At 32.0% G+C, this 12,405-nt stretch overlaps 1 protein-coding gene across 6 annotated transcripts in view; it reads right to left on the minus strand.

Annotated features, from left to right (window-relative positions):
* LOC130443776 (uncharacterized) overlaps positions 1 to 12,405 on the minus strand; it is a 31,552-nt gene that overhangs the window by 7,174 nt on the left and 11,973 nt on the right. For all 6 annotated transcript variants that reach the window (XM_056778593.1, XM_056778594.1, XM_056778595.1 and 3 more), the window contains 7 exons: positions 11,356 to 11,512; positions 10,313 to 10,520; positions 9,937 to 10,258; positions 8,898 to 9,208; positions 6,551 to 7,732; positions 5,996 to 6,499; positions 2,013 to 2,753 (listed from right to left, as the gene is read on the minus strand). In XM_056778593.1, the coding sequence (XP_056634571.1) occupies positions 2,013 to 2,753; positions 5,996 to 6,499; positions 6,551 to 7,732; positions 8,898 to 9,208; positions 9,937 to 10,258; positions 10,313 to 10,520; positions 11,356 to 11,512 (3,425 nt within the window). The remainder of the gene's footprint in view (positions 1 to 2,012; positions 2,754 to 5,995; positions 6,500 to 6,550; positions 7,733 to 8,897; positions 9,209 to 9,936; positions 10,259 to 10,312; positions 10,521 to 11,355; positions 11,513 to 12,405) is intronic.

Genomic DNA, 12,405 nt, shown 5'->3' on the forward strand with positions numbered 1-12,405 from the left:
ATTTTATTAATTTTGATTTCTTTCGAGGAGCCGACGTGGTAAAAAAATGTTTCATAACCTCAATTACAAATTATGACGTTTATTCGAGATGTAGTGACATTTTTAGCGGGGGAAATCACGTGACATAACTGCCAATTTGTGACGTCACTTCATAGTATTTCGAGTTTTATTGACGAAAAAAAAAATTGGAAAAGTGTAAAAATTGTTTTATGTGTTAGATATAATATACGAGGAAAATAGGAAGATTTTTTACTAATTTTTACATATAAAATTTGTCACGTGACATTTGTCGTCTATCGAAACGCATGACGTATTAAAAAGTTTTGTCCTAACCTCAATTACAAACTGTGATGGTTATCCGAGAAGAAAATAAAAGTTTGATAAGTTTTAGCGGGAAAAATTTGAAATTGTAGACGTCAGTCACGTGACATAACCTCACAAATAAAGAATTTGTGACGTCATTTCATAGTATAACGAATTTTTTTGACGAAAAAAATGTAAAATATTTAAAAATCTAAAGGGTTTATGAATGAATGTAATATACGAGGAAAATATAGAGTATGAAAACAAACACTTTTTTTTATATATCAATATTTCCAAAAATATCCAAAATGGCAAAAAGATAAATCTTTTTTTGTTAAAATGTAACCTCAAATATGTTTTTTACTAATTTTGCTTGATAAACAATTTCGTCCAAAAATCTATCCTTATTACTAAAATTACTTTATATTGAAGGAACTTTCTTAAATCTGGCAATAATGTACTAAAAATATGTGCGTGTATGTGAGCGAGAGAGAGATAAAGGTTCATTGTTGAGGAAGGGGTAAATTGGGTATGACATGGATTCTACATAAAAAAACGTTTCTTCCGATGTTTGGGGATAGATTTTGTAATTTTTTTTCAATATTTTTTTGTTTATTAGTGTCGACGATTCGGCTGGTGAACCGGTTCGACGACAGAGAGATTGATTCAATAGTTATATTTTGGGCTCAATGAGGAAATTTTTTTTAAGAAGTTAGTATACGCAAGAAGTTTTTTTTTGTTTATTACTTGAGGGAGGGTACAGTTGCGCAGAAAACTTGAAATTCCGACGATTATATATTAAGGTAAATAGAACGGACGGAATACTGAACGTTTCCTGTCTGGCTACCACATAATCTCGATAGTAACTGTCAGTTTATTATTTTTACATTGTTGCCACGTTCAACTACGTAAATATAAAGTATGAAAACAAACACTTTTTTTTATATATCAATATTTCCAAAAATATCGAAAATGGCAAAAAGATAAATCTTTTTTTGTTAAAACGTAACCTCAAATATGTTTTTTTACTTATTTTGATTCCAATGACAACTTTAATAGTTTTAATGGCGAAATAAAATAGTGACATAAAATGAGTCACGTGAGATTGGCGCATAAGAACATTGTCATAACCTCAATTAAGAATTGTGACGTTATTAAACAAGCGATGACATTTTTATAAGTTTTAGCGGGAAAAATTTGAAATTTTAGACGTCAGTCACGTGACATAACCTCACAAATAACGAATTTGTGACGTCATTTCATGGTATAACTAATTTTTTTGACGAAAAAAATGTAAAATATTTAAAATTCAAACGCGAGTTTATGAGTCGGAAAAGAAAAATCTTTTTTTGGTCGAAACGTAACTTCAAATATGTTTTTTTACTAATTTTGTTTCCAATGACAACTTTAATAGTTTTAATGGCGAAATAAAATAGTGACATAAATCAATGACGTCAGATTGGCGCATAAGAACATTGTCATAACCTCAATTAAGAATTGTGACGTTATTAGACAAGCGATGACAGTTACTAACGTGACATAACCTCTCGAATTTATGACGTCATATCATAGTATAACGAATTTCGATATTGAAAAATCAAATATTCTTGTAAATATTAGTAATATACTGGATGAAAAGTTTTAGAAAGTATGAAAACACTTAATATTTCAAAAGGAAAGTTTTGGAAAATTACCAAAATGGCGCTTACCTTGTGGGTGGGACTGAAAGATTGATTGTAAGAATCCATCCTCTTGAAACTTTGATGTAGTTGTTTAAATTCGAAAAGTAAATCGAATTGAAAGGGTAAAAAGGCGAGGGGTTGTAAAGCGGTGACCATAGTATCCAGCAGAGATCTAACGTTAGCACCTCCGGTATGCGACATCACCAATAGAGAATCGGCGGTGTAATGTTTTTTGAGTACGCTTTCTCTGGTTCTCAAAAAGCTGGTCCACGCGTCCAAAGATCTAACGTTGAGCAAACCGAAAACGAAAGCGTTGAATTTGACTAGACCTTCGGTAATTGCGTCTTCGCTGTTTATTCTCATTACCAAATCGTGTAGGGCTTTGGTGAGAGGTCCTTGTTGAGCGGAAGCCTCTACTACTTGCCACACCGAATTGTGTATAGCTCCGAAGCTGGTTTCCAAATTAGGTTTTAATCCGTCGCTCAAAACGGCGTATAAAGCCGGACATAGCGTGGTTAGACACAATTTAGCGCATGCGGGGTTCGTACTCGAATCCCCAAGTGCGTTCAATTCCATTTGGTTGGATGCTAATGAGAAATGGTGCATTATTTGTTCGACTGCGTCGGTTACTGCGCTTATAAGCGATCGCTTTTGTATTAAATTATCGGATAAAGTTTTGTTTAGATGAATCGGAGTCGTTTGGGGGCTGGAGTAATTCGGACTGTTTTCGTTTTCTTCGCATATCGGTTGTTCGCTCAACTTTTTAGTCTATAAAATAAAAAATAAAATCTTTTTTACTTCTTACATCTTTTTATATGTTTTACATTGTGATTTATTCCGATTTTAGGTCTTTTTCGATCAAAATAATAAGTAAAAAATTCGAAGTTTCGACCTATTTCCAGTTTTTATCAAAACAAACCTAAAACCAATATGACTCGTAACGGAAATATTCAAAAATTCGTAAAAATCTAATATTCCAAAATTATCATATTTTAATATTTTTTTTCTTCAAAATTTATTGAAATAATAAAATAATAATGCATAAAAAAAATAATACGTTAGAAAGTTCTGATGAAAATATTTTTTTCCGATTAGCCCTGAAGTAAAAGTAAACGTGACAACGCCGCGTAACAATATTTAAGCTACGTGCTTGTAGAATAGACTACGGGAGTAATTGACGTCACACACCGCCATTATTGACGCAGGTCAGGTATCAGTTTCAAAACAAATTTATTGCGTCGACGATCGTGAATTAAAATATATTCTAGTACAGAACACATTAAATTAAAATCTCATACAACAGTAATTTCATAAAATATTTTTTTTAAACAACGTTAATTACACACACTACCTCACAAAATTTGTTTGGAATGTAAACTATAACAATATGACGGTAGTGACGTCACGTTCTGGATGTCTACTTGGAAGGTACGAAAATATTTTAATATCGTTTTCTTGAATTATTTATTTCCGAATATGAATAATTAACATGAAATTTATGTTTATATGAGTAATAAAATCATATATAGAACCAGACGTTTCAATTATAAAAATAAAGTAATTTTTCTGCGGAAGCCATCTTGCGAGCGAAACGTTTACATTACCGCGGTGTTGCCGGGCTATTTTACGATTTTTTCTTTTAATTAGTAACAAAAATGCTGCGAACAGGGTGGACAAAACAAAATATGAAAAGAAAAACTGTAATTTCAATTATATCTTTGAATAAACTATTAAAAAATTTATTTTGTAACCAGTGACGGTGGCGTAACGAAAATACTGTGTTTTATGGTGAAAATATTTGTTTGATAAACGATTTTGTCTAAAAATACAATAAATATTTATTTCGGTTAGTAAAAATTTTTTGCGGAAGTCATCTTGTCAATGAATCGTGTTCACATCAACCCAGTGTTGCCAGACTTTTTTTTTACGAAACGTTTTTAAATGCGTATAATTAATTTATTATGGCATAACGAAAATGGAATATTCCGATAAGTTCAACGCGATTAATTTTTATAAAAATAACGATAAAGTGATTAAAAAAATTGCTTGATAAACAATTTCGTCCAAAAATCTATTCTTATTACTAAAAATACTTTATATTGAAGTAACTTTCTTAAATCTGGCAACAATGTACTAGAAATCTGTGCGTGTATTTGAGCAAGCGAGAGAGAGAGAAAGGTTCATTTTTGAGGAAGGGGTAAATTGGGTATGACATGGATACTGCATAAAAAAACGTTTCTTTTGAAACTTGGGGATAGATTTTGTAATTTTTTTTTCTCAATATTTTTTGTTTATTACTTGATGGAAAGGAAGGGAGGGTACAGTTGCGCAGAAAACTTGAAATTTCGACGATTATATTTTAAGGTAAATAGAACGGACGGAATACTGAACGTTTCCTGTCTGGCTACCACATAATCTCGATAGTAACTGACAGCTTATTATTTTTACATTGTTGCCACGTTCAACTACGTAAATATAAAGTATGAAAACAAACACTTTTTTTTATATATCAATATTTCCAAAAATATCCAAAATGGCAAAAAGATAAATCTTTTTTTGTTAAAACGTAACCTCAAATATGTTTTTTTACTTATTTTGATTCCAATGACAACTTTAATAGTTTTAATGGCGAAATAAAATGAGTCACGTGAGATTGGCGCATAACAACATTGTCATAACCTCAATTAAGAATTATGACGTTATTAGACAAGCGATGACATTTTTATAAGTTTTAGCGAGAAAAATTTGAAATTTTAGACGTCGGTCACGTGACATAACCTCACAAATAACGAATTTGTGACGTCATTTTATAGTATGACGAATTTTTTTGACGAAAAAAATGTAAAATATTTAAAATCAAACGCGACTTAATGAGTCAGAAAAGAAGAAAAATCTTTTTTTTGATTGAAACGTAACCTCAAATATGTTTTTTACTAATTTTGATTCCAATGACAACTTTAATAGTTTTAATGGCGAAATAAAATAGTGACATAAAATGAGTCACGTGAGATTGGCGCATAACAACATTGTCATAACCTCAATTAAGAATTATGACGTTATTAGATAAGCGATGACATTTTTATAAGTTTTAGCGAGAAAAATTTGAAATTTTAGACGTCGGTCACGTGACATAACCTCACAAATAACGAATTTGTGACGTCATTTTATAGTATGACGAATTTTTTTGACGAAAAAAATGTAAAATATTTAAAATCAAACGCGACTTAATGAGTCAGAAAAGAAGAAAAATCTTTTTTTTGATTGAAACGTAACCTCAAATATGTTTTTTACTAATTTTGATTCCAATGACAACTTTAATAGTTTTAATGGCGAAATAAAATAGTGACATAAAATGAGTCACGTGAGATTGGCGCATAACAACATTGTCATAACCTCAATTAAGAATTATGACGTTATTAGATAAGCGATGACATTTTTATAAGTTTTAGCGGGAAAAATTTGAAATTTTAGACGTCGGTCACGTGACATAACCTCACAAATAACGAATTTGTGACGTCATTTTATAGTATGACGAATTTTTTTGACGAAAAAAATGTAAAATATTTAAAATCAAACGCGACTTAATGAGTCAGAAAAGAAGAAAAATCTTTTTTTTGATTGAAACGTAACCTCAAATATGTTTTTTACTAATTTTGATTCCAATGACAACTTTAATAGTTTTAATGGCGAAATAAAATAGTGACATAAAATGAGTCACGTGAGATTGGCGCATAACAACATTGTCATAACCTCAATTAAGAATTATGACGTTATTAGACAAGCGATGACATTTTTATAAGTTTTAGCGAGAAAAATTTGAAATTTTAGACGTCGGTCACGTGACATTATATATTAAGGTAAATAGAACGGACGGAATACTGAACGTTTCCTGTCTGCGCTACCACATAATCTAGTAGATAGTAACTGACAGCTTATTATTTTTACATTGTTGCCACGTTCAACTACGTAAATTTCGTTAAAACACAAATTTTATAATTATTTGTACCCACCTGATAATTTTTTTGTTGTATAAAAGCCGAAACGTTCGGCGAATTATTCGGCGGTATAAACTGTTTACTTTCCAAATATTTAGGTAAAACGTTAACCTTTTCGGCGAAACTGACGCACTTTTTCCCGCCGAAATGTTCGCCGTTCTCCTGATTAATTTTCAACGTTAAAAATTTACTGACGTACGATCGCAATTGTCCCAAATTTTTTTCGGTCAATTCTTCTTGATCCGTCGCGGAGATTCCGCTCAATTTCAAAAATTCCTCCAGTTGCGCCAATTCGTCGATGCTCATATTAGAGACGTCGGTGTGCGGTAGACTATCCGGATGCTCGTCCAAGCTGCTACTCGACGTTCCGGCGTCTACACCTTCGTCTTCAGTTTCCGAAAAACGTTTATTCCGAATTAGATAATAGGGTTCCGGTAAAGATTTTCTTTTATAAGTCGGATCTTCGTTGGTTTCTTCTTCGCTGGTTTCGTACATGCTGTAACGCTTATTCGCTTCGATCTAAAACAATGAAATATCATACGGATTGTCCCTCTAAAATCTAATACTCACCTTTTCGATTCCTTTTCTTAGTATTCCCCTCGGAAGCGGAGGTCTCGGCGGTAGACATTCCTCCTGCGTTCTTATTTGAGCCGTTGTTGTTATACTGCGTTGTTTTTCGCTGTTTAATAAACTAGCTTCGGAGCTGGTTACGCTGTCGTACCGATAAACGAATAAGGGATTGGTGTTGGGTACCGGACTGTTTTGGGAATCGGTCAATAAACTGGAAGATCCTCTGTAACCTGAGCTCGGTTGTGTCGTAGTACTCGAACTAGATGATTGATTTATTATCTCGCAACTTAAAGGTCTCCTTTTGGGGAATTTGTTTTGTACGAATGAAGGTTTTTTGATATGTTGGGATACTTCCGGTATTTCCGATAGGATTTTACGGTATTCGTACGGTAGTAAGACGTTTAACGAATCCCAATCTTGTATGTGGGCGAAACCTTTTTTCTTTAGGGATTCCAAATCGTTACAACTGAACGGTCTGCGTTTATTTGTTGCGACGGTCGGTTTTTGGGGTAACAAACGTAGTTCGGGTGATATGGTTTTGTCGTTGAGGAAATCCAAATTCGGTAAAACGTAATCGGGGTATAAAACGTACACCGGTTTTTCGACTTGGCCCTCTTTTTTTAATTTAGTCAAAAACGACGGTTCTATTATTTTTATGAATCTTTTAGCAGTATTGTCCGACGATTTTAATTTGTTAGCTTGTTTTAAATTCGTTATTTCGGAAAATTGCGACGTCTGTATACTTCTATTCATTTTTTCGTTATCGTTATTATTGTTGTTAATATTTTTCTTCGTTTCCTCATTACCCAAATCGAGTTTAGATAAACTTTCCGCCAATTCGTTCATTATTTCGCAATTTGACGTTTTCGAAACGTCTCGAGCACTAATTTTCAAATTATCTTTAGATTCCGAATAACAACTTCCGCCCGATTGGCTTACGGGCCAATTTTCCGAAGAGGATAATTGGTCCATGGTGGTAGACATACCTTCGGCGCTCATACTTTTTTGTTTCATAAACAATTTCACGAGACTGAAGTTCGCGTGTTTGTTGTTGGCGTTATCGCTGAAAGTGACGTCGACGGAAGTCGCCATTTCGGATATACTACCGCTTCCGTTGCCGTTCGATTGATGTTGAATATCGAAAAGTTTAACGGGACGTTTTTTTATCGTGCAACTGTCGGTCTGAAATTAAAATCAAAAGTTAGAAACATTTTTCTCGGTGTAACTAGATTTGATTCGAAAATTTGTATTTGAAGCATAAATACTACGAAAAATTAATTCGAAATCGATATAACAACGTTAATACCAACTAAAAAAAATGAAAAGATTTAATTTTATACCGGGTGGACAGATAAAGCTGTATTTGCAAATATAGAATAAAATTTTTCAAAATTCGCGCCCTTCATATACGATATCGTTTCAAAGAACTTTTGTTCGGCTATACGAAATAAATAAATTTAATTAGCAACGTAAAAGCTAGAGGGCGTTATTACATATCTTTAAAATATTGCGATTTTTCTAGACAAATTTAAATAGAAGCGTAAAAGTTTGAGTAAATAGTTCGAAATATAATTAAATTAGCATTAAAATAGCGAAAACCGCATGTCGATATCTATTTTACGTTTCGAGATATATCAAGAAATTACTTATCGTGTCGAAGTTTATTTAATTCTTGATATATCTCGAAACGTAAAAAAGATATCGACATGCGGTTTTCGCTATTTTAATGCTAATTTAATTATATTTCGAACTATTTACTCAAACTTTTACGCTTCTATTTAAACTTGTCTAGAAAAATCACAATATCGAAAATATATGAAATAGCGCCCTCTAGCATTTACGTTGCTAATTAAATTTATTGAAATTTATATTTTTCGTAAATTGCTGAATAAAAGTTCTTTCGAACAACATCGAGTTTATAAAAATCGGTTAAGCAGAACCGGACTCACAAGCAATTTTTGATAAAAAATTTCCCGCTCACCCCCACGTCTTATATGAAGAGATAGACTGAAATGTTTGAAACAAAAAATGCGCAGTATTTGTTAAAGAATTCAATTATCGTATATAAAGTGCCACTTAATTAGATAAATTTTGAAAATATCAACATTTTTAACTTCATATTTCCAAATACGCCCTATAGCGGTGAACTTATGAATCTGAAAATAATTTCTACGTGTTTTTCGTGGCCACTTTTATAACAAAATTTTCATCCCCGAAGCTGTAAGATACTCCATTTCTAAAATACGGCAGACTACCCATCCGGTACTAAAAATTATTTTCACCTCATACTTTTTTTAACGATTTGGCAACATCGCTAGAATATTAATGTTTCAAATGATTTACATACCGAACTATTTTTTGATTGCACACTAACAGCCGCCATATTCTTCAACTTCCGTTTGTACAGGTCCGGCATGCTTTGACTTTTTGCACCCGTATCGGTTAATCCTAAATGACTAGTTTCACTCGTCGAATTATTATTGTTTCCCGAAGGATGTTTTCTGAGTATATTTTCGCTACCGAGTTTCTTCAATTTGCTCCAAGTAGTAAAACTATTCGAATCAGATCGAGTCATAGCACCATCGATCACTTTCGTATTGTTCTTGACGTTACTCGGCCAAACAGAACTATCAGAATGATGAGAATTCTCAGATTTATCTATAAAAAGTGATTATTTTAAATTATTAGGAATATTTGTTTGTGTACAATGATCATTAGTCCATCATTAGTCAATATTTATTGTACCCCGTAGATTTTAATATCATTTGTAAACAAAAAGTGGAAATAAACATTTTTTGAATGATTATTGTGGAATTTAAAAATATAATTGTTCATTTCAATAATTTATTTGTTCATCTTTTATGAATTTAAATAAATTTTGATACACACTGTATGTAAAATATTTCTTATAACTTCAAATTACTTAACTTCGCTTATTGCTCACAATGAATATAAAGTATAATAATTTTCAATGCAAAAAACACTGCAATAAACTTTGGAGAAATAATTTATTATCATACCAATTAATATAAATAGTTAATTGAAATTCAATCCCATTTAAAGCAAATTGTCAACGTTACAATAAACAAATTTATTTTTTACTAGTTGCGCCATCTCTACTTCAGAAGCTGAACTAATAATATCAATTATCCCAGCGTATGGTAGGAAACTGTAAAATATGATTTCATAGGAAACTGTAAAAAATAATTTATTAGAAAACTGTAAATGATAGTTTGATAGGAAACTGTGCTATATAAAACATAATTCAATAGGAAAATGTAAAAAATAAATTGATAGGAAGCTATAAAATATAATTTGACAGGAATCAGTAGAATATATTTACGTTTGTAGAAATTCCTGCGTTGTCAAATTTAAATCGTACTTACCTTTATCGATGTAATCACTGTCTTCGGAATACATGGTAACTGATCCTTCGAAGGCTATGGTATAATTATCCTTGTTGGCTTGACAGGTTAACATCATGTCGTGCAAATCGCAGTCCAGTGAATCAACGCTGAAATTAACTGGTACCGGTGTTTCTTTCACTGGACTAAAGAGCAATTCCGATTTGCATATAGACATCGAATTAGAATTGGCCGAACATTCGTCACCTTGGGAACTACTGTGCGGACTGATGGAACTTTCCAGATCGAATTTCGCCATCATCGATCCCGATACGCTGGCGTAACATTCCCCTTGACGATTATTCTGGAAAGAAAACTTTTCGTATCGTATTTAATTCGAAACGGTGAAAATTTTTACCTCTTGACTTAAATGATCCGTGCACATTGGCGGTAAATTGGTCAATAGAGCGTGTATATCTTCGGTACGAAAACTTTCCATATCGGCTTCGGCCAAATTAGCGTCCATGTTTTTAGAAAAAGCGTCGTAGTAATTCAAATCGCCTGCTTCGTAGGATTCCGGCAAGGAGAGAATACTCGTGTGGTTGTTGGTGCCTCCATCTCTGTATCTGGAAACAATCGAAACGTTTAAATACATCCAGTTGGAACAACGCAAACTTCTTTACATTATAGATCAACCGGGGGCTCTTGTACTAGGTCACCGACTTATGGACCGAAGCTACAGAGAAATATGATAAATTCAGAGCAATGGCATTAGACATATTGAAGGTTTTTGACTGGCTTTGATATACCAAAGAAGATTACTATCAATACCAATACCATTCTGAAGAGGGGTGGAAAGAATTTGATTAGAGTTTGACATGAGGATGCTCGACTCAATATAGAAGAAAGTAATTTGACCCATTGACGATCCAGAGTTGATCAGGAACTTATAGATTAGATCATATAAGGGTCGATGACCTGACTTTGTTTTACTGATCAGGGTCATTCGTAAAATGAACCATATTCAATTTAAAAATGCCCCTATCTCCCCCATAACACAAATCGCATTTTTGTAAATAATATTATACAATAAATTATTTAAAATGTATGAAGTAATTAATATTTTTTTTTTTGGTATTAAAGTGATGTTATACCTTTTCTTACGAACCCCGCCCATTAATCACTTTACACAACTTTATAAAACTACTAGAATTTTGAATTAAGGATATGATGCAGCTTCTCCTTATCAATGTAATGTGATAAAAAAACCAGTATTGTTCGAGCTAACCTTCGCAATCAAGCAAAATGATTCATTTTGTTTTCCATGTATTTTTAAGATTTATTATTAAAATACAGGGTGTACCACTTACCTAAATATCGATAAACATATTTAGATAAATAATTAAAAGTAAAAGGAAAAAAATATATAATTTGCGGTCTTTTTTTTTTAATTTTACTTACCCGTAATCGATAAACCATTGGTAATCAGAATTATCTTGTATAAAGTCGATGTCTTGGGAAGATGTATTGCTAAGGTAACTGGATGATCCATGGTGGTTGCTATTGCAGTCCGAGTCCGGACTACCCCGGATTACCCCCACCTCGGTCATACCTTTACCTGCCAAGAAAATGTTTCATGTATCAACTACGGTTATCATTAAATCGTTTTTTTTTTATTAAATTATGATAACAACAAAAATAGTTTCGAATCATATTTGTGTTGTTATCAGATGACATAACCTATAAATTATATAATTATTACATCACATTACTCACGTTTCAGCACATCGTATATAATAATTTTTCTTTAAACTATTCAATCAACCTCGTATATATATTTTTTATCTTTAAAAATATCCCTGATTCCAATCGACATTTAACCTCTTGTATATACATTCCATTTATATAGATTCTTTTTTTAGTTATCAGAAAATTTATTGTTTCGTAAAAAAAATTGAAAAAAATGACATCGTATCAGGAAATTGGGCATAAAACAACGTTTATATGCACGGTTTTTATTTTAAACAGAATCGACATATGGTATATGTAAAGAAACACCGAAAATATTTGTTTTAATGGTCGAAATTTATTTTTAAAACAGAATGTGTGATATATACAATTTTTACTAGTACAAATTCATTTCTGGTTACTTTTGTTAGTCGCCATGTTTAACTAAAACTCGGCTGATTTAGGATTTGTTTTTCTCATAAAACGCTTATAAAATCGTAATTTATTTATAATTAAAAACTTAACAACATTTCAGTAGTATTTTTAACTAAACAAAGAAGTATAAAAATAAAATATTTTGTATCGTAGTTTGAGTTAAACAAGGACGCCATTTTATCTCTTTTTTAACGCCATCTCTACCTCGAACCACGAAGTTCTATTTCGTCACGTTATAGGAAACTGTAAAATCAATAATTAGTACTGTATCATATAGAAAAACTGATTCAATCTCTCGAGTTGATTTCATAAGTTTTTATGGCCGATTCGAGAAAATGAGGTCACTAA

Source organism: Diorhabda sublineata, chromosome 5 (assembly GCF_026230105.1).
Source record: "Diorhabda sublineata isolate icDioSubl1.1 chromosome 5, icDioSubl1.1, whole genome shotgun sequence".
NCBI classification, from domain to species: domain Eukaryota; kingdom Metazoa; phylum Arthropoda; class Insecta; order Coleoptera; family Chrysomelidae; genus Diorhabda; species Diorhabda sublineata.